At 39.6% G+C, this 23634-nt stretch overlaps 1 protein-coding gene across 2 annotated transcripts in view; it reads left to right on the plus strand.

Annotated features, from left to right (window-relative positions):
- Positions 1-1575: 1575 nt before the first annotated feature.
- Positions 1576-23634, plus strand: part of gas6 (growth arrest-specific 6) — a 31141-nt gene continuing 9082 nt past the window's right edge. For both annotated transcript variants that reach the window (XM_083901142.1, XM_083901143.1), the window contains exons 1-13: positions 1576-2054; positions 2813-2973; positions 5520-5544; positions 5655-5717; positions 7844-7966; positions 9397-9516; positions 12764-12886; positions 14528-14649; positions 15464-15582; positions 19353-19542; positions 19642-19806; positions 21758-21926; positions 22135-22274. In XM_083901142.1, coding sequence (XP_083757268.1) covers positions 1976-2054; positions 2813-2973; positions 5520-5544; positions 5655-5717; positions 7844-7966; positions 9397-9516; positions 12764-12886; positions 14528-14649; positions 15464-15582; positions 19353-19542; positions 19642-19806; positions 21758-21926; positions 22135-22274 — 1599 coding nt within the window. In that variant the 5' untranslated portion in view covers positions 1576-1975. The remainder of the gene's footprint in view (positions 2055-2812; positions 2974-5519; positions 5545-5654; positions 5718-7843; positions 7967-9396; positions 9517-12763; positions 12887-14527; positions 14650-15463; positions 15583-19352; positions 19543-19641; positions 19807-21757; positions 21927-22134; positions 22275-23634) is intronic.

Raw genomic sequence — 23634 nt, forward strand, 5'->3', positions numbered from 1 at the left:
AACCTTCAGGGCTTCTTAAACAAGGTAATGACGCAGATACACACTAAAAACAGTGTTAATTGGAACTTCCGGTCTAGGTCCGCTTTAAATATGCATTTCAAATCATTCAAAAGGATAAGGACCTAATGCAGGGGTCACCAACCTTTTTGAGACCGAGAGCTACCTGAAGGGTAAAGAATAACAGGGAGTGCTACCATATTAGCATGATGCACCATTTTTTAAAAACTATTTAAATTATTAATATTATGCATTCAATTGCATACACATTAATTACAGTGCTTACTCCTAACCATTATCAGTTTTGATAAACCAAATCAATGATATTTTACAGAGTGATCAGTGAGGTGAAGTGAAGTGAGCCCGCGGGCACCGTATTGACTGGAGTTTAGAATCATTCCAGTATCAGGGGCCATGACACTTTAAACTGAAGCTGGTTGTGAGACCTGAGATTCTGTGAAAACGTCTGACACAAGCAAGTAGGGCGCTTCATTTATAAGGTAATACCACTGATGTTACCTTCACAGGGAGGGAAGTTATATGAAGTGCAGTGATGGTAATGGACTTCAGTGCTGGATGATGTTGAGCGTCATGTTTGGACACGGTGGACAGAGAGGTGTAGACTGTAATATTAACAAAATCATCCTACAAAAATCAACAAAAGATGCTAGCAGCTAACACACTGAAGGTAGAAGATATTACATTTCCTGAAAACATCTTCAGTGTTGGAGGAAAACTTCAGCTAGTTGTCAAAGAAAGTGCTTTGGTACAGTATTTAATTCCTCAACTTGCTCAGGAGACTCCCCGTGTGTTGTGGTGGTGGATGGAGAAGTCAGTTCTGTCTGTTTGATGGAAAGTGTTACCACCATGTCTTCAGATGTTCAGATGTAAATATGAGTGGTTCCACTGTTCCACAAACCCATGCAGATCTGGTATATGGTGAGTTTAAGTTTAAGCTGTACTGGTTACTATTTGGTGATGGTTGGTCCTTGATGATGTAACATTATTTGTATGCTGCATCCTTTATCTGAGGTCAGGCTCTGTAAAGCAATATTATCAAACCTGACTGAGGGAGTGTGTTTACAGCATCGAAGCAGGGGTGAGTGGGGAGGAGAAGAGTTTACCCTGTCAAACTGCTGAATAACAAGGTCTTTTTGAGCAGTAGAATTCACTTTGTGGGCCCTACTTTGTGTTTTCAGTCAAACTGCATACTCTATTGCATACATGCTTGTTTGCAGATGTCTTGCTTTACGTGCTGGCTTGATATACATGAATTGGTTGAAGCATAGCAATGTCACAGGGGTCATTTGGCAATGGTTTCCTTATTTGTTTGTTCAGTCAGTACCCCAACATTTGTATTCTTTGCAAATATTAAAATATGAGAACCTGGAGTAATTTTCTGTCACAATTCCAAGCCATGCCCATGTACTGCAGTGGGGGGCCAGCAGCAGTTACATGCCCGGGCCCACCTTTAGAAGTGAATCCGGCCATGTGAGTGTCCTGAGCTGCATCATTCCTGCCTCCACTTCATTCCAGAGCTACTCCCCCTGCTGAAGCAGCTGCGAATGGATTATCGTCGTGAGCTGTGTCACTGTGTCTCTGCAGTCCAGAGTCCGAACACAGTGGACTAAATTAATACCACGACAGGGACAGAGGAGGCGGCTCGGAGAACACAGCGAACACCGCAATGGAGATGAGCTGAACCGCGAAAGAAGAGAACGGTGGTTCAACTTGTTATGACCGACATGCGGGGGGAACACATGGCAGTGTAGCTCGTAACCTTCGGCGGTTAAACAGCATCAACAAACATTCAGAGCCAGTAAAGGACGGAACTACCTGAATACCTGCAGTGTTTCTCGGCAGTACCGTTAGCCTCGGTGCACACAGCGCTGACATTGAGAGACGAGGCTGAGAAGAAACGCCGTCAACTGGGCACGAGAAAGTTTGCGAAGCTTGGCGCAGACACAGCGGGCGAACAATGGGGCTGACACCGACAAAGTCTCTTCTTTCAGCGACAGTTGTGTTAATCCTGCTGACTGTCCGCTGCTCCGACGGTAGTAAGTAAACAATGGCATGCTAGGTGGCTAGCCAGCCCCCAGACTCCTGTTTGACATTTGTGTTGTGGTTTGTTATGATTCATTAAAGTCCAGTTGATATTTCGCAACCTCTCATCCACAGAGAAAACAGACCAACTATTATTGCACAAAACATCACGAACGTTACGAGAAAGTGTTGCAAAATGCTCCTGGGTTACAAAACATGTGACTAACGTTGTTATTCCTCTAGACACATTCAAATGCTCATGTTCCAAAATGTTTTAGCTTTATAAAAACATGTTACAAAATGTAACAAAAACCTGTTACTAACGATATAACAATTACAAAACATTATTCCAATATATATTCAAAACAAAACAAAATGTGATCTTAGAAAAACATTTGATTGAGGATGCATGTTATATTATATGAAGGCTTAAAAGTGATGAGAAGATAAGATCATTTGTAATCATGAGGTCGCCCATATGTCAGTTTGCATAAAATATTAAACATATTCTCCATTCATGATTATTCCGATAATGAAAATTCACACCAGTCAAGTTAATGCGAGTACCTTTTTGACATGTGCTTTTTGGTAAGTCACAAGTTATTCAAAGTTACAGTTGCTTTCACTTTGTGGCTAAGTGGCTTTAGCAGTTGATGGTTGTAACCTCTATTCCATGTTTTTGTTTTTTGGAGCCTCACATTGCTAAACTCTGAGCACTTGACCTTCTCTTGTCTCTGCAGATTCATTAATGCAATCTATTTTGTATATTTAGTCTCATTGTCCCCTCAAGAGGCGAACCATTTTCTGAGCAGACACAGGAGGGCTAATCAGGTTTTTGAAGAGACAAAGCAGGGACATTTGGAGAGAGAGTGTGTGGAGGAAAAGTGCTCCAAGGAGGAGGCCAGAGAAGTGTTTGAAAATGATCCAGAGACTGTGAGTACTTCAAAATAAGTACACTTTTTCACCACAACAACCTGCATACCTGTTTCTGCCATGCACACGTGCACACCCACTGCACCATCAGAAACTTAAATAACCTGCGTGGCATTGTCCATGTGGTTTGGTCCACTCACAAAAGTGCAGTGTGAAAGTGAACCAAACTAAATGAAGGTGATGAATGAGTCCCCTGGGCTATCCTAGGTTGGAAGCGCCCTCAGTAGCACAACACTTTCTAGTTCAGTTTGATTGTGTGCTCTTGTTTTGGAGTCACTGAAGAAGACATTAACCATTGTCACCTGGCTTGCTTGACAAAGTCTGTACACCTTAAACTAATACGTGAAGATGCAAATGTATATTACCGCTACAGGAATGGAATTTTGATAAAATATTAAATAGGAATGCTACATTTATGCGGAATCTCATTTTAATAAGAATAGAACAATGACCGTATGCAGGTGTGGAAATTCTAAGTGGCTCTCCATGGACACAGAAAAGGGAAAGTATGACCCAGGCCTGAAGTTTTGATGATTAATTGTAGCAGAGAAGAAGTGAATGAGACAAATTGCTGCCTGATAATTTGTAAAATAAGATTAGATTACGTAGAAGCTTTATTAATCCCTTCAGGAAGTTCACTCTGGGGAATTTTGGTTCCAGGGGTGCAGAAGTGTAAACATTGAAAACAATCGACAGCAAATTAAGATACAAAATATTGACAAGACACTGAGGTAGAAATCTTAGCTTCAACAACAAAGTAATAGGAATATAAATGAAGTGAGCTGAATTTCCTTCCAGCTGAGTTCCAACCAGCTTTATGCACATGAACTGCATTTTCTGTTTGTATACCTGCAGTTTTCCACCGTGTCGTGACACAAAGTTGCAGTCTCATTCATAGCTGCATTATTCATTCAGAAAAAGCTCATCTCATCTCTGACTCTGCACTTTCTCATGCTGCAGATATCTAGTTCTGCAGAGAGCGGTAGAGTGGGGTGTTCCCAGATACTCCTGATAAATCATGATCAGAGTTTTACTCTCTCTTCTATTAAATACTTTTCAGAAGGATAGTTTATACAAATGCGTTACAAATCAGTAATAACTCTAGCAAGCACAAATGTACTAATCACTCAAAATTTGTCATGTCATGTTACATGTGGCTTTTAGCAAGCTTTTGTCTGATCTTTGATCACTTCTTTGCTTCAGTTTGTGGAATCTGTCTCCTACTATCAGGAATGCAGGGAGTTCACAGGAAGCCCCTGGCAATGGGCCACTCCCATCAGACAAAATGCACACAACAAGATTAAAGATTACAGAGTGATCAGAACTATTGAAGCACAAACTACCAGACTCAGAGATAGTTTCTTCACCACAGCCATATGCATACTAAACAAACCAAAAATCAAATAATGCTGCCAAATGCAAAGAATCCCATCCATAATGATTGCCCTGGTTCTGTTGTTTTTATATTCTGTATGTATTACATATATATTACATACATGATTTGATAAAGGCTTTCTTGCTTATTACTCTCACACATTCCTACAGTACGTAGGAAAGAAATCCATGCTTTGTTTATAACTTGCTGTTCACTGGTATGATCAGAAAGCTCTGATATTAAACTAAACTAAATGCTTGATTATCCATTCCAATTTATTTATGAAGCACATTTAACACCATTTGCTGTAAAGTAGTATTAGATAAATAAAGATAAATAAACACAAGTAAAAAACAAACAAACCAATAAATAAAAACATAAAACTTGTGTGTAGACACCTCACCCAGAAAATGATTGGTAACAATATTTTTTACACAAAGAGCTATGGTCAATATGATGGATGTCCAGAGCACCACTCAGACAGAACAAGATAACTTATTTTATAATTGAAACTCAGGACCATGCCTTAATGTCACATTTTATCAGTGAACAGACCGAGTGAAAGGTGTTCCTTATTAGAGAAAGGGTCCCAGAATGGAACCCTGCGGTGCCCCACAGTGGAGGGGTTTACTGACTAACTAATGACTGACTGATGACTCTGTGTCGCGGACACAGAGTCCTCAGTCATTAAGGCTAAGACAAACCTCTCTAAAACAAGTACGAACATAACCCGTCCAGGGCTGGTCCTTTAATGCCCACCCAGTGCTCAAGACAATAAATAAAAAAAGTCAGTGGCTAAAAATGTATTATTAAAAACTACGGATACATGGAAATTAAAATTCTTGGCCGAAACCGAAAATCAGGAAATAATCTGGAATAAAAACACTTGATAGTGCAGATTCTGTGCTGTGTAGATTTTAAAACCGGACTGAAGCACTACATGAATACTATTTCTGTCTAAAAAAAACCCTAAATATATAAAAATCTGGGTAAAAACTACTTTCTCCAGGATTTTAGAAATGAATGGAGGAAGTCTGGATATTGGCTTCTAATTATTATTATTTAAGTCTTTACTTACTAAAAGGAATATTCTCCCAACTGTAAGCATCAGTTTAGATAATCATGTTCTGTTTTGCATATTTAACTGATCTCTTCTTTCTCTCTGATTTAGGACTACTTTTATCCAAAGTATTTAGGTAAGTTATAATTTTGAGGGTTAGCCCTTCATCATTCTCTATTCGTAACATTATCATTTCTGACGATATGTTTGCAATATCAACATTAATTTGAATTTGTTTCTGTCTAGCCTGCATGAACAAGTTTGGAGACTCTGAAAAGAAGAAACAGGATCTGATCACATGTGTCCATAGTAGGTTTTATCCTCTTTTCATAAACCTCCTCTTGTCTGTCTGACAACTTAATCTAAAGGCTTGATTATGGGATCATGGGCAAGTTAATAGATTTTGTGAAACCACTCTCTGTTATCAGCCTTTCTTGTATTTACTACATCCTGCGCTGCACCTTTTTGAGTCCGAGTATAGAATAGCATGCGTCTGCTTGCTGTATGTGCACAATATAAGCAGGTGTCATTGCAGCACTTTGCTACAGTGATGCCACACATTGGTGACCTAGTAATATACCCCTCTAGTTGTCACAGCTCACTAGCACCAGTGTCTTGGTGAGCTTAAGAACATAAAAATGTGTATATTAAAAGAAGAAGGCCAGTCTTCAGTGGAGCAGATGATTTCAGCTGCATCAGGAACCAACCTGGCTTCACAGCTATTAGCTGAGAATACTGGGCTACCATGACTCAGCTGCTGCACTTAAAATTACGATGCACCTATCTTTTTCTTCATATTAGTCAGCATCTCCCTCACTCTCAATACCCTATTTTGGTTGTGTTTGTTCATACTGTATGTGTATATTTATTAATTTAACCATTCAGTCACATGTTCCAAAAAATACATATAAGCACAAATAAGAACAAATGTAATGGGGGATGCAAAAAAGTGTTTATTCCTTTGAAATGAAACAGTGAGTTGGGAAAGATGAAACGGTTAAGTAACCATATAATGTTAATACATACAATTAATGTATGTATTAAGAATGAAAAGGGGTGCTTTTATTCCCTTTACCTGATGATGCAGTTGGATCTGTGTTAAATAACTTTGAACTGTTATCACGGATGACAATATGTTTTTGGGAACATCAAATCCTATATGGTCCCATTCCCAGCTCCATTTAACATTTACTTTCAATTTCAGCTCATTGTTGGTCTCATGACAAATCCTTGCTCCTACGTTTCACTATTGTTGTTTCTGATTAGTAATACTTTTTGAAAGTAAGCACTAGGAATGAGACGATATGATACTCGGCATACTCGGCATCGGTATCGGCCTGATACTGGTCAAAATCACTGGATTGAATTTGACAGTTGTAGAGGGGGAAAAAAGTTACTTGAAATGACTTGACATTTTCTATACAAGGATCCATTGAAAATATTGAGGAATAATTTTAATTAATTCTTGAGGAGTTGAGGAAAGGATTTATCGACTGATAAAAATGTAAAATCTGATACCATCCATAAATCATACATATTGCATGCCTGACCATGACTGTAGAAGTGTAATTATCACTAGCATTTTATCTGAGTCACATTGTAGGCTGTTAACAGCTTCATAGTCTAAAATGTCTAAAATGACTGTATGAGATTGATAACGGTATCAGTGGTTACCAAGATTGTGGTATCAAACCATCCCTACTAAGCATCCTATTTATACAAACACATGCATGACCAATGAATCTGCATGATTACTTGATGTAGATTTTCAGGTTAGGGTAGTACTGATGCTGATTACATCTCACATGGAGTGAAACTGCTCGTCTGGAGGTAGATTATGAAAACATAGTATTATGAATGAACCCAATGTACTTATGGACACCTTAATGTGTGAAACTAAATAATAACTTGCATACACTAAAATCTTCATGAACCTGCTATATATGGTATTAATATGTTGATAAATGATATATTCTTGTAAACAGTGCAAAAATTGTGCCATTATAATCAAATGAAGAAGGGGTTGCTTTCAATTTATCTTTTCTGTTTCCCATGTGAACTGGTTTCTCTCCTGTCCCCCTCATTATCTCCAGGCACTGTCCTTTTCTGTCTGTCTGAACTTCAGCAAACATGCCCAGACTTGTTTAGAAGTCAAACTGCTCTTCTTGGAAAAAAGAAACTGTTAGAGGAGAGAAAAAATATGTATATGCTCACTCACACAAGATTGCAGTGTGTAAATACTTGACAAAGGAATAGAAGTACAAAGTTCTTTCAAGCTTGTTGTCAGGTATGTTGGGAAGGACTGAATTATCTCATCAGGCTCTTTATATTGAGCTCCTGGTATGCAAAATAAAACAGACGTCCTTCCTCTCCTTACACATTCGGTTTGTATGCATTCAGCACAGACTCTTGATTCTATGTGTCTTCTTTTAAAGATATTCCAGACCAGTGCTCTCCTTCTCCCTGTAATGCCAGAGGTACAGTGCGCTGTGAGGACAAAAAGGGCGACTTCCTGTGCCACTGTTTCACAGGCTGGATGGGAGCCAGGTGTGAGGAAGGTACAGCCATGCTCACTCAGCAGAGGTGGCATTTTTGCTCAGTCATTCAGTGTCACATCCTGCAGCTCCGGATCAGTGTCATCAGTTTAACCTTTGTCCTGACAATTGATGTCCTCCAGTGATGTTTAAAAAAAATAAATGAAAAAAAAGTAATTAAATTGATTTAATAGGGATAATGGAGTTTAACATAGTTAAAGCTGACGTGCTGCACAAAGAGTTTACAGCAATTGCTAATTTACAACTCCAGTCCCTAGTTTGGCATTAGTACATTAGTATATTATAAAACCAGCAAATACATGACGATGCAATTATAATCAACAGATCAATCGATAGTGAAAATGAGTTGCAGACATCACAAAGGACACAACCACGTACACCACACAACAAATACGTTTAGTGAGAATGAGTACAGCCTAAGAGTGACAATGCACTGTTTTACAGTTACCATTCACTGTGCCCCTGTTATTGTCTTGTCTTTGGATAAATCTGGTGATGGATTCTGAGGCAAGAGTATGTGTGTATGTGTGAGTCTTTCAGCTTTCATTGACACATTTTAACACTAAGAAAAACTGAAAACAATCTGGCTGTATACTGTATAACACAGGTTTGATAGGTTTGATTGGCCAGGACCTCAAAGGATTCAAACGCAGACAGGGCCACAGACAGTGATTAAATTAAAAGAGAGATTATTACATTACATTATTGTGTTTTATCATTGTAGGTCACATACATGGGTGTAGCAGGGGGCGCTGTGGCAATCTCAATTGACCGGGCTCTGCACATAGTCCATCGCAGAGCCACATATAGAGACAAACAACCATTCAAATATACACTGGAATTCATTTGAGCTGAAACACAGTTGCAGTGCCATGCATCTTTAATAACCAGCTGTTGCTGTTATTAATGATGTGTGAATGGTTTGTCAGGGCAATAGGAAACTGCATGTACAGGACCAGTGGTCACAGAGTTCACAACAGGAATCAGTACGTCCCCTCAAAGCTGCTTGCTGCGAAAAGATGTGTGAAACAAAAGTGAAAGGAAGAGCAAAGGTTCCACTTTTAAGAGGAACTATTAACAAATATTAAGTGAGTCGGGAAAGCTTTACTTAACAGACAAACTGATGTATGGCTCAATAATCATTCCACACATTTCCACTGTGACTCACCCTGCCACCTTACTGTGAGAGAAAACCAAGGCAGTCTCAATTTGACTTGGTCTGAGCCTTTTCCACTTGACAACCACACTCCTCCTACACGATCAGCAGCAGCACTCAGCCACAATGACATAGTATTGACATTTTAACCTGTGTGAAAACAATTCATATTTGTTTTCAGAACTTCACATTCTGTATTATCAGTTTGCGTTAAATACACCCTTATCCTGAATTAATATGTTAATATGTCATAACACAAGTGCCTTCCTGCTTACAGATGTCGATGAGTGCAGCAAGAGAAACGGAGGGTGTGATCATGAGTGCAACAACACTATGGGCAGTTACCGCTGCTCCTGTCACCAAGGCTACATGTTGGTGGGACGCCAGATGTGTAATGGTAAGCCACAAACCACAGATGCACAGTGGAACAACTGTATTCATGTCACTGTTGCTAGTATTTTTTTCCTCATAAATGTATGACTTCAATGTCAGGAGTTTTTTCCAGTTACAGTATATTATCCCTGCCCCGCTTAACATTTTATTATTTGTTACTAGGGCTGCAACGATAAATCAGTGTTAATCAAATACTAAATTAATTGTCAACTACTAGGTTTTCCTTTTTATTGATAAACAAGTTCTCAGATTGTTCAGCTTCTTAAATTTGAATATTTTCTGGTTTCTTTGCTCCACGTAACAAAGAAATAATTAAAACTGAATAATTTTCTTTGTGGACAAAACAAGACATTTGAGGTTTTGACACAATAAACAATTGACAGAGTCACCACGGATTTCCGACCACACCAAGTGACAACCTCCGCACATACATATACATGGATGCGCGAATGCACAGACATACAGATACACACACAGACAAACTCTGGTTCATGATAGAACCAATATAAACTGATACAGCCGTTATAAACAAGATCACCTTTTCTATATGTGGTTGTTAACCAATTCTAATGGTACTGTACTTATACAAATGCATATCAGTGTTTTTAATGTTGTAACGTTATCATTATTTCCTTAGTGTGTTATGCTACTAATTTCTATCTAGTGTCTCTCTCTCCCTCTCTCCCTCCCTCCCCCTCTCTCCCTCCCTCCCTCCCTCTCTCTTTCTCCCCATCTCTCTCACACCTCCCTTGTCTGTCTACCCACCCTCACCCCCACCCCCCTGTCTGGCCCGGTCCTCCCACACAACCTAATAAATATATAAATCAATAAAAAAATACATAAATAGCAGGACGGGCATTACAGCTCCGTAATTACTCGCCCTGCAAACAGCAAAATCTGTTCAACACCAACAGACATGCAGTCAACCATAGTGCTACCCAAGGTACTGGACAGGACAGGTTAAAAAAAAAGGAAACAAAACAATTGACAGAGTAATCAGTTTTGAAAATAATTGTTAGTTGCAGCCCGCTTCTTACTATTGATTATGGGTACAAATGAGCAGATCATGACACTTCCATCCAAGTTCAAGTCTGAACACTCCCAATCCGTCATGATATCACAATAAAGATATTCATCATATTTATAGTAAAAGTACTTGTTTTGATATGAAATAATGTATACTTCACAATAAAAACATGTTTATGCTGCAAAGTTAATCTATTATTAAAATAAACAGAGAAATTAATCCAAAATTAACCTCTTTTTCACTGTTGCCCCCGGGACCGGGGGCAGCGCCAGACGCAGCGACAAAAGCGTCATAAAACCATGTCTAACTTTAACAAACACAGACATGCTGCATACCCACAGAAAGGTCAGAAACTCAGCTTAAAGCTCATATAAACCATTCTAATGTTCACGAAACATAGTTAAAACACCGACAGATCAAACCAGCAGGAGCGAAAAAACCTGTTACAGCGCACACATTGAAAAGCGGCACCAGAGCGTCAGCATGATTATGTAAACAAACAAAAAACATGTGCCGGCTGGACAGCGGAAAACCCATAGATTCCAGCGGTACCATTTTTATCACTCTACGACCAAGATTTATGGATCCAGCCCCAAAATAACAACAACTGACTTTCAAGAAATACAAGCAGAAATGTTGTCTTACCTTTGCTGTTTATCAAAACAAGTTATTTCCACCAGAACAAAACCACTTCTAATGAAGAACTACACTTCCCAGCATGCTTTGGGAACAAATCCCGGTCTGATTGATCATTTACTTTGTATTTTTCAACAGTATTATTTTGTTACAGAAAAGAGAGAAATCTTTGGTTATTTATTTATTTATGTTCAAATCTGCTCACAGTGTTCCAAATTATTGTTATTAATTGTTACATAAGGTTGTTATATAAGTAAATGTTGTTTAAATAAAATGTTAAAAAAAAAAAAAAAATCGTGGAATGTATCAAATCGTGGGTCAAAAATCGGGATATATATCGAATTGTGAGTTTGTGTATCGTTACAGCCCTAGTAAATAACATTAAATGGGTTTTTAATAATTTGGTACCTAAGAAATCTCAAATGGCACAGATGGTGCCAAACTGTGCCAACAGAGAGAACGCCGAGACATCTCTTTACTAAAACCTCTGTAATTTCACTCTGCTTCATTTCAACAGCATCAGACTTTGCACAGCTCATGTCCACACGTTGTTACATGACCTCCATGTGTTTTTAAGCTCCTACTGCAAAGGTGATATTTGCTTTAAAATGCAATATTTTTTTAGGCGAGAGAAAAAAATCCTTCAGTTATGCTGTGTTCCATGTACATTTACTCTGACACAGTGGCACCTACAGTGAAACTTACACCTCTGGTGGAATCTCACAAGTGCTATCTTTATTTTGATACCATGATAATCCACATAGAGCTTGTAACTGCAGAGATTTACTCTATTTATTTTGGACATGTCATTTTCGAGCAGGGACTCCAAAAAGAGGGTCAGGGAAGAAGTGGTTAAGTAAATAAGTAGTTAAAGCCCCAAAGCAGCATGTTGAATGGAATACATTTAATAATGTGTTGGTTACAACCAAATGTCTTATTATTACTATAATGAAAAAATTGCTAGCATATATATGTATATATATATATATACATATATATGCTAGCAATTTTTTCATTATAGTAATAATAAGACATTTGGTACATTTGGTACATACATATGTATATGTATATATATATATATATATATATATATATATATATATATACATATATATATATATATATATATATATACATATATACATATATATATATATATATATATATATATACATATATATATATATATATATACATATACATATATATATATATATATATATATATATACATATATATATATATATATATATATATATATATATATACATATATATATATATATACATATATATACACACATATGTATAGTATTAGATTCTATCTATATTCTATTACCTCACTGGGAAATGTGCCTCAGTCACACGTGCTGTGTTTATAGGAAGAGGAGGTTGTCAAAGGTTATCTTGCCAAATTTCAATCATTAAGAAAGTATAGAAAGTATACAATTTGGTTCCCAACTCGTATACAATTCTGATGAAATTAAAAAAACAGACATTACTTGGATGTTTATACCAGGTCCAAACTGGGCCTATGGTGATTTTGAGTCTTCACTCTGTCCAGCTGACCCTATGTTGTGCCTTTTCAGATGTAAATGAATGTGAGGACTCAGCTGTGTGTGGAACAGCACAATGCAAGAATAAGGATGGCAGCTACGATTGCTTGTGTAATGCCGGCTATGTCTACGACAATGAAACGAAGAGATGTATTGGTAAGTGTGTAAACACACATTCAAACACACACATACACAGTCTGGTTTCCATGACTTCAGAGGACATTACATTGACTTCCATTAATTTCCTGGCTAACCTTCACCCAACCTTAACCTCATCCTAAACATAAAACATGCCTTCATCTTAAAATGTAATTGACCTCCGCCTCCATCTGTTAGTGACCAACATACGATACCTCTAAAAGTCCCCGACGGAATTGGATGAAATTTTAAGGAAATGTCCGCAATAGGACCAGGAACAACTGATTAAATTTTGACTAACCCTGGATTTCCACTGGACGCGGAACGGCCGCGGAACGCTTCCATTCTAATCAATGAGAGCATTCCCACCGGCCGCGCTGCGGAGCGTCTCAGCAGCGGCCCAGAAGCGGCTCGCCGCGCCGCAGCGCTATCGATAGGAATCAGTTCTATTTTTTCCGTTGCCGCTGCTAAACCTCGTAAATTTCGACGAAGCAGATCGCAACAGACAGGAAAAGCGACACAGAATCAAAGTAAAACATTTCCGCCCCCCTTTCAAAATAAAACACAATACGCAGGTTATATCGCCTGTCACAACTTCACATCAACATTACGTCGTCACCGCTGATGCCAGGTAAACAGTCAATTAATCAGAGCGTCTCGGAGAGTCATAATGTACGACGAGAGACTGATTGTTAAAGTGGAGAAACATAAAATCATTTATGACACTAGATCAACAGTTCTTCCACGTCGGAGAATGAAAAGAAGCTGTGTTGTTGTTGTTTACTTTATACACACAGTCTATCGCTGGATCTGGCGAACTCGCGTCCGTTCGAGATTATCGCGCACTCTTCTGTGAATAACGCCGGCTCCCAAGGCTCCGCGCCGCTGCCGTAACGCGCCCGGTGGGGATTGACGCTGGGGAGAGGACGAAGCAGAACTGCGCCGCGGCCGTTCCGCGTCCAGTGGAAATCCAGGGTTGCTTATGTCCCCATAAGGAAGACAAGTCCCCATAATATGGTTGTGTAAACAGATTTAGTTCCCCTCAACTTGAGTAATATCTGGAACACATGCTCACTCATGCATACTCATACTTAGTGAAAAATGAGTGAGTAGCAGCTTCAGTCTCAGCGGGACTCGATGCAGCTGTGTTGTGGGGTCAGGAGAGGAATGCAGAAATGTTTCAGGACATTCTATATATGTAGGTAACAGTTCAATGTCCACTGTTCAGTCTGTCTTTGTGCCTTTAGCAATAATTAATTTTATAATAATAATAGTAATTAGTAATCACCCCCCCCCCCCCCCCAACAACATAAAATACAAAATAAATAACTTTTGTGACCTGTTTTTCTATGGAAACCAGTCTTTTCATAACCTCAGTGTCCCTCCTCAGAGAATTAACAGTAATTATAGCCAACGTTCTCATGGCCATGTAAGGTCATAGTGTTGGGAGATACAGTCCACGGCACTAAAGTCATGTTTATATTTCATGATAAAACAGATGTTTTTCTTACATACTTACAATGTTTTTATGGGTCCTTTAGAGGTCATGGTTTGACTCTTTCCACCACTGATGTGACTTTGTTTGCTTCTCTGTAACTCTTTCATAACTCTTAATCCTCTCCCTCTTTGATTCCATCTCTCTACTCTGCCACTTCTCAGATGTGGATGAGTGTTTAGCAGGTGTCTGTGCAGAGGAGTGTCTGAACACTCCAGGGAGTTTCCGTTGCTTCTGTGATGGTCGGCAGGACATGAAGCTGGAAGAAGACCTGAGGAGCTGTAAGGTGAAACACGTTGTCTATTGTCTAACCAGCTACATTAGATGTTAACTTTAAATGATGTTGACCTTTTAAACTATGAAGCTGTTAAAGACACATTTGTGCTCGCAATTTCAAGGACACAATTCTCCAGCTGTGCAACAAATATTCTTTTCCCGTTGAGAAGAAATAAGCAGCCCACAACATGATTCAAGCGAACCAAATGCAGGAAGCGGACTACAACGCAGGGCATTGTGGGTACAAAGCAGGAAATTGTGGGTAAACGCAACAAAGACATATGCGCGTGTAGAACGATAGCCAGGAGACATGTCTGAGCCCATTGCTGCAGCCTATATGTCTCGTATGTTCACATAAAACGATAGGATTTGATGCAGCTCCATGTTTTTCTCTGATGTGGAGGAAACAGAAGTTGTCCTGCACTAACCAACAGATGAGCAAGTTTTCTTATTTATGGTTTAAAGGTAGGCACATAATTACAAGTTATACAGCCGGGAATAGCCTCACAACAGTGAATGTAGGGAAAACTTAAAAAAAAAGTACCACACAACTCCACAAGGAGGCAGTCCTCTCTGCTCATGCTCATGAGATCAGGCCATTGTAGAATACATGCCTTTGTCTCTATGGTGACAAAGATTAAAGGGGGGGGGGGGAGTGCTAATGCTAGCAAACACATTATTATGATATAATGATACATACATTGCGTTGCCCCAACTTTCTGTCATACTGATAAGCTAAGCTGCAATTATTGTGCACCTACTATATCTGGTTGTGATGACATAGTAGCATACCTAATGCCCAGGTATAATGTTTCCCCCTTCAGGCCATCTCTCCCTGTTTGATGCCTTCTCTGAGGAAGAACCCTCGTTCTCTTTACTTGGGCCGCATGTTCAGTGGCGTGCCAGTGGTGAGGCTGCGTTTCCGTCGGAGGATTCAAACTGGGTGAGCCTACTGCTCTGTTCTGATGCTCTTCTCCACTTTTATCCCCACAAACTCTTATAACGACACAATGTAGAATTTCAAACTTCAAATTAGGGCTGCAACTAACGATTATTTTAATAATCGATTAATCGGTTGGTTATTTTTTCGAGTAATTGATGAATCGGTTAAAAAGAAGAAACATTTGTAATTGCCACATCTTTATTAAAAAACAGAACATTTCAAATTCACAGACTAAAATGCAAAAACAACAGGTTATTGCTCCAACGTCTCTGAGCTATCAAAAGTAATATAAAATGATAAAAAAAATCAAAACATAACTGGAATAACACAAAAAAAAACATACAATGTATGATATACATACATTTACAGACGAGACACGTTTTTATAATATTCATTAATTCATTAATTCATTAATTAATTCATTAATTCATTCATTAATTCATTTATTTATACTCACACAGGTTTAAGTAAACATGTACTTATTTATACTAATTTAAGTAGATCTAATATGTTGATTTTTGACGCTGTCTGACGACAAAATGTTCTACCTCACTTGAAGCTCACCTGCTTACTACAGAAAATGTACACCTACTTAACCCATTACGACCTGAAAATGTCTCTAAAACCTGAGCTTCAATGGCAACTAAATGAGTGATTTCTCAGCCTCTGTAGCAGATATAGGAACACAATGCAAAAAGTATTTGAGAGCTCACACCTGTGGTTTTCCTGTGAAATTGAGTTTATTTGGATACAAATATGTAAAATTACAGTGAATAACTATTTTCAATAAAAAAAAAGTAAGAAAATAAAGTAATATCAACTTATGTCAGTGCCTTGATTTAGTCCTGATGGACTGTGAAGAACAAGAACAGCATGTAATGACTGTAACAGTCTGCTTCACATGTGACGGTGATAGAGCTTACAGCGCTGTGGCATCTGCAGGTAAATCCACTGTCACCCCTGGTGTGCGGTTGTAAACACTCGATTACGGTGGTATTTGTCGTCATTATCGCCGACCTCGTCGTCTTCAAACATAATTATGTCTTAACCATAAATCCCGGTCGATTTGTTCAGCGTGCTCGAAGTTATCAACGATGACGTAATCGAAGACGAAACTCCTCAAAATCACTGCCTTCAGAAATATCTCCGCTGTCAAAGTCCTCAATGTTTATGAGAAGTAATTTCAAAACAATGTCGCGAGGAACCCTTATACCCCCGAAAACTGACGTATCCGCTTTACTGGCGTCTATGAGAGAATAAAACGTGCAGCCGCTCTCCCGGTGTCGTGCCAATGTAAGTATCCCAGACAGAAAGTGTTTCCCCTGGCCACGGCCGCGGAGGCGGAGAAACAGTGGTGCGCTTGCTTTCACCCAAGTAAATTAAATCTAACAACAATTGCATTGTTTAATGATTTATTTTATGTATACTTCACATAGTAATCTATAACCTCTGGTATTATGAACAGCTTTGTTCTATTCTAGCCAAAGATATGGGGGGAAACAGATTATTTCAGACTGTTTACCTGTCTGCCATAATTTGTATCCCCCCTCAAAATGGACAGATGAAACCTGATCATCAAATGATTTATTTTATGTATACTTCATATACTACTCTATAACCTCTGGGATTATGAATAGCTTTCTTCTCTTCTAGTCAAAGATATGGGGGGATACAAATCATGGCAGACAGGTAAACAGTCTGAATAATGTGTTTCCCCCCAAATCTTTGGCTAGAATAGAACAAAGCTGTTCATAATACCTAAGGTTAGAGTACTATGTGAAGTATACATAAAATAAATCATGAAACAATGCAATTGTTGTTAGTTTTATAATAGCAAGCGCACCACTGTTTCTCCGCCTCCGCGGCCATGGCCAGGGGAAACACTTTCTGTCGGGGATACTTACATTGGCACGACACCGGCTCTAATGGTAGAAATGCGGCAATGCTTTCCCGGCGGCAATGGGTTAATGTAAACTCATTACATTATTACATCATTGTAGTGTGTAAACTCGTTTTACACATGCTACATGTCCTTACTTCCTTACTCCCTTCCTTGTCACGGATGACTCCGACATGTTTTCTTTTTAGGGGCTGGTTAATCACCGTGGTTCTCCCGTGCCACGACATTTCGCTCTTGCAAAGATTGCAGCTAACACACTTTTTAGGGTCATGAATGGTAAAGTGTTCCCACATTTTAGAAGATTTTGGCCGGAACGTTTTTCTCCGCCTCCGCCATGTTTCAAGTCTAAAATATAAGTTGTCGCTTACTCTAAAACTTTCCCGCACCGCTTATTCGCTCCACTTTTCACGCGCACACAAGGCTCGCTGTGGGCGTGCATGAACCGGCATGAAACAGTCAGCATCTGTAAACAGTTCCGCGCCAAAGGAGTGACATATTAATCTCACGACTCAACGAATCGATAATTAAATTCATTGCCAACGCTTTTAGTAATCGATTTGTATCGATTTTATCGATTCGTTGTTGCAGCCCTACTTCAAATAATGTTTCCAAGATTATTTTGATGATACTTCAACTTACAACAGTAACTCTGAAAACCTAAGCATGTTCAATTCAATTCATTTGTGTAGCACAAATCACAACACATTGTCTTAAGGCACCCTTGATAGTAAGGCAGAAACTATACAATATTATAGAGAGAAGAGAAACTCAACAATTCACATAATGAGCAAACACTAGGCATCAGTGGAGGAAAAAATAACCCTTTTAACAGCAAGAAATCTCTGGCAGAAGCAGACTCAAAGATATGTAGCATCTCATCTGGTTAGGGTGAAAGTAAAAATGTTGGACGGAGGAGAGATGGGGGACAGAAAGGGAAAGAGGGAGGCGAGGTACAGGCAGAAGAGAGAGACCAGGAGCAGATATATAACAATTGTAATATAAGTTATAGAGCAGTTTATAATGCTATACTGTCATTTGTATAAGCAGTAGCATAGATTATAAATTTTTTTTAATCCTGATATCACTTTTAATCATAGCATAACAATAATGGCAATACTTTTACTACTAATAATAATAGCCTTGTAACTGGATCTGGATGCTGCAGCCCAGCTCATGTGCATAGAATGGGCAATAGTTTAAGCTGGGTTGAAAATGCAAGCTACACAAATTAAAGCATTATTGTTCTTTTGTCGTTAGTTTTTCTTTCTACTATATTGAAAATAAAACAATGAAGACATGTTTGTTTGTACATTAGAAGTCCTTCTTCAGAGTTCACTGATCGTTGGCTTGTCAAGAAATACTTTAACTTCAATTTAGCACTGCAATGAATAGTAAAATATTATTTTCTATTATTATCTTATTTATTTTTATTTAGCAAATAAAATATCCCAATGCTGTCTCAGTACAAGTGGGAACATTTTCACACTCACTCAAACTTTTTTCGGTAAATGTAAATACAAATGTAAATGTGGAATAAATTGTTTCAGACAAATCCTGTTTAAGTTCTTGTTTGTTTAGTGAGAACATATATAGCACTGAAATAGCAGGTCACAACCACAGTGTGAGAATAAGTTAAAGGAAAACTTGTTTTACCCACATATAGTCACAGATTCTGTCAATTCTAAAACTAATTTCTAATATTGGCAGGAATGAAAATGCTACCCTCTTTATTAGGGTGGATTACAGAGACAATTATTTTGGTCACTTGGTGGAATTCCCTGTTTCTTATCTACGATTTCCTATTTTTTCCCTTTTATTTTTATTTATTTTCATTCATTTCATCTTACTCCACCGCCACACCTTTTTCCAGCTTTTCAGCAGAGTTTGACTTCCGCACCTATGACCCTGAGGGGGTAATTTTCTTTGCTGGAGGTCACTTAAACAGCTCCTGGATTGTGCTGGCAATGCATCATGGGAAGCTGGAGCTGCAGCTGAAGTATGGCACGGTCAGCAGGGTCACCAGCAGTGGACCGCTTGTGAATGATGGCCAATGGAGAAAGGTTTGAGGTTTCAAAAAAGTATACTGTCAACTACAGTAGCCTCTACAGTAGCTTGATTAGCTGATTTAAAGTTTGTCAAATGTCCTGTTTTGTTGTCAGATCTCTGTGGAGGAGCAGGGCCGCAGTCTAGTGATCAAGATCAACAGGGAGGCTGTGATGAAGATTGCAGTCAATGGTGATCTCTTTACAGTGAAGAAAGGCATGCATGAACTCAACTTCACCGTGGGAGGAGTCCCCTTCAAAGAGGATGGTCTTGTCAATCAGGTGTTTGTTTGCATGTGCTTGTGTAGCCATGTTCACACCTGGTATTAACATCAATCTCTAATGATCTGATCACAACTCGACTCGAGTACAGGTAGTAATAACAAGGAGCTAAATAATGTGACTTCCTATAAATGTAGCAAATTTTCCATGGTAGCTTAAAAACATTGATTTAATGACTACGGTTAAGATAGTGAAAAAGTGAAAATCAGGGTAGCATTTGTGTACGTTCACACTGAATGCATCGTGTGTTTCGGATGCTTTTTATTTTGGTGCCCATGTTTGCAAATGACTGTTCACTCTGCACACCCTCAGGCATCTCACTTATTCTTCGGGCATGATGTGCACAGTTCTCAGCAAAAATAGACGGAGAAGAGCTTTTCATAATAATATTGACATTCTACCAGCATGATGACATAAAACTGACACCTCTCACTGTAGTTTTAGTGTCTAGGCTGAATCTGAATACACGGAAAAAGCGACCTATCAAGAGTGAAATGCAGCAAAACGCAGGAGAAATTGATGGGGACCATGGCCACCCAGGAACGGGTGCGGTGGCTCAACCTATCTTGCCTGTCTAACAGGGAAAAGAATGACATTTTGGACATGCCTGTGGTCCTGGAGGGCATTTTGGCTCTGTGCTGGCATCGATATGAGGCCAAGAAGAAGGAAGATGAGGCACTCCAGCTTTGTCTTCTCATAAGCCCCCAGCTCCCTCTCCTCCTGTGCAACGGAAAACCTTTGCACAGGCAGCTTCCCAAGCGACGCGTTTTAAATGCCGAAGCACCTGACCCCTCACCCAACCTTGACTCCCTCCAGTAAGCGGACTGCCGGGGCGTGGCTGGTTCAGGAAGAGCCGGCTCCCAGCTGCAGCTTTGCCGGTCCAGACTGCGCCAGCCTCCAGTACCCTGGCCAGGAAAAAGAAGAGGGCAGCCTGACAGCCCCTCTTTCCACAGCTGGCTGTTACCCATTCGCCCCACTTGTTTGCCTTTCAAATGTCCTGCCCGGCGCCCCCTTGAACCTGAGTGCTGCAATCTGATCACTGTGGGATTGCCACTATCTAAAATGCAAGAGCCTCCTCCACCAGGTCAAGTGGATGGTGTTTGAGGAATGGTGTCAAAAAGAGGGACACATTCCTTATCAGTGTTGTTTTAAGATAGGTTAATGGTCGCAGTAGTGTGCCCAATGCGTAACAAAAATGACATCTTATCCTGTGTTGGACCGGGCGTGCCGGCTCCAAAAGGTGTTGCGGCGCTAGGGCGCGCACTATTGAATTTTTGTAATTTTGTCGGCTGCGGCACCAACTCTTCATTTTCAATGGAAGGCTGGCCGAGCAGGTCCGCTTGTTCAAGCATTTGTATGACTCCTCTGTCCGACAGCACCGAGACAGTCAAATGGCCTTAAAATCATGGAAGGAGATTATGACAAAAAGACAATGGTTTTTGCCGTATAGGACGTGGAAAAAACGTCTCTTCCTTTGACGGCAGTCTGACGACATCACGCATAGTGCCTACTCAGCTCACTTGGAACCTCGTTACCTGCTACTAGGTACTATGCTAGTGGAAACACAACTTTGTCGTGCTGTGCGAGGCGAGTCAAGCAAGCCATATTTGAGTGTATCAATGTTTTTCTACACCCCTACTTACTAATGATTGTGTAACATTTATGCAGCAGTGCTCCATAACCTAGCAGCGGTGGTGCACTGCTGCTGAATGAATGCACAGATCTCTCTCTCTCTTTCCTTCCTCCTTTTAAAGTAAACCTATCTGAGTGGTTTGTGAAAACAGAAATGAGGGGTGTGAATTTAGGTGTATCTGAACTGTTCACTTGATGGTCAGATCAGTAGACACAGATGTTGATATCAAGTGTCAAAGGGCTTGTGCTATTCTTTAATATGTGCCATCTGTTCTATACATTTTTACTGTATTTATTGACATTTCTGATCATTTGGTAGGTAAACCCACGTCTAGATGGCTGTATGAAGGAATGGCGGTGGCTGACGGGTGAAGACACCTCGATACAAGAAACCATTCAGTCTAATGACAACATGCAGTGTTTTAGCTCTGAGGATAAAGGAGCATATTACCCCGGCACTGGCTTTGCTCTCTTCAACATCAGCTATGGTACAATCAGTTTGTGTTGTGCATTGCATGTTGGGGTCTTGCATAAATCAGCCTGAATGCTTCTTCCTGAAGCTATTAGTCAATGTTACAGTTGTTTGTATGACTGCAAGTTGACTTTGTCATTTACTACACTTTTGTCAACATTTGTCCTTCCTGTTTGTGGATAAAGTGCATGCGTTTCTCACTTTCTGTTTGCTCTTCACTTCAGAATTACATAACCTGAGTGTCCATTTGACCTTGCGTCCAACATCTGCTCTGGGAGTGCTGTTTATACTTGTTTACCAGGACAAAGTCCCTCTCTCCATTGCTCTGGCCAACTATCATCCTGGCACTGGCGAATGGCGAGATGTGAGTACTTTCAAACTCACACTGTGTATGTGTGTTAAACGGTGTTGGAAATGTTACTTTGAAAAAGTAATTAGTACAGTTGCTAGTTACTTCTCCAAAAAAGTAACTTAATTAGTTACTGAGTTACACATTTTAAAAGTTACTAGTTACTAGGGAAAGTAACTATTGTGTAACTTTCAAGTACATTTTAAAGGTTCATAGAATTTGGACCCCACCTCCACCCCCTCTTTTTTTTGTGAGTGAGCTCACTCAACCAAGTCTTAAACTGAGGCACAGTATCTGACTTCCAGAGTCTTAAAATCACTTTCTTTGCAATTACCATTCTATACATAATTGTGCGATGTACAGAAACATTATGTTTAAGTAGCAAAGGAGAAAATCCCAAATAATGCAATCCGGCGCATAGTGAGGAAATGGTAGGAAAGATTCTGGGCAATTTGGTTATGAATAATGAAGCATGTGCATCACCTTAAACTGGATTAACTGGTGACTTGCATTAAAGCGGAACTAGACCGGAAGTTCCTATTAACGCTGTTTTTTTGGTGTGTATCTGCGTCATGTTGCACATCCGGTTGCATACATTGAACCGCAGAAGAAAAATAACGTCCGTTGTGGAGGTGTTTCACGAGCAACAGTGTATTCTGACTCTGGGTCTGTGAACCGGTTTAAAGTCATAAAAGGGACTGCGGCGGGGAGTCGTGACAAAGCTATTTTTAAACACTGTTAAAACAATGTTTTGATAATGAGGAGCAGTGCATCCACCGTTCCAGAGGGGGGCGCTGCGCTTCTGAGAACGGATGTGCTAGATAGTACTGGCCAATCACAAGACTCTGTCTTCTGGGGGTGAAAGTTCACTCTGAAATCTCGCAGCAGAAAAACAGCGTCAGAAAAGAGGATTTCTATCGGCTCGTTTACAGAAACTAGGAGGTTTTTTACCATAAAAACAAGTTAATATATGTAAGTAGACCTCCATAACTAACATTTATGTGCAACAGGACCACTCTATGTGACCTTTAAGAGAACAAGATTGCATCCTACCAAGGCCCTCCTTCCAAACATCATCCACCAATCTGCATTCCCAGCTCCTCCTCTCACAATTTTTTCAAAGAGTGCATGGCACAGACCTCATGTTCAGAAAAAATCTTTATAATTACAAACTATCATGTTATCCACCTTAGTTGCAGGGGGTCTGTTTGCTGAGAAAAGAAGCGCTGGAAGAGAACTGCTCTTGACATTACTCATTCCGATGGCAACCCAGGGGGGAGTCTCAGTAGATACTATAGAACAATAGGCCTCAGCATTCTCTGTCCAAGAATAATGCAGGGAATTTGGTAATCCTAATCCTCTAATTTTTGCTGGT

The sequence above is a fragment of the Microchirus variegatus genome, assembly GCF_963457635.1.
Source record: "Microchirus variegatus genome assembly, chromosome: 14".
NCBI lineage: Eukaryota > Metazoa > Chordata > Actinopteri > Pleuronectiformes > Soleidae > Microchirus > Microchirus variegatus.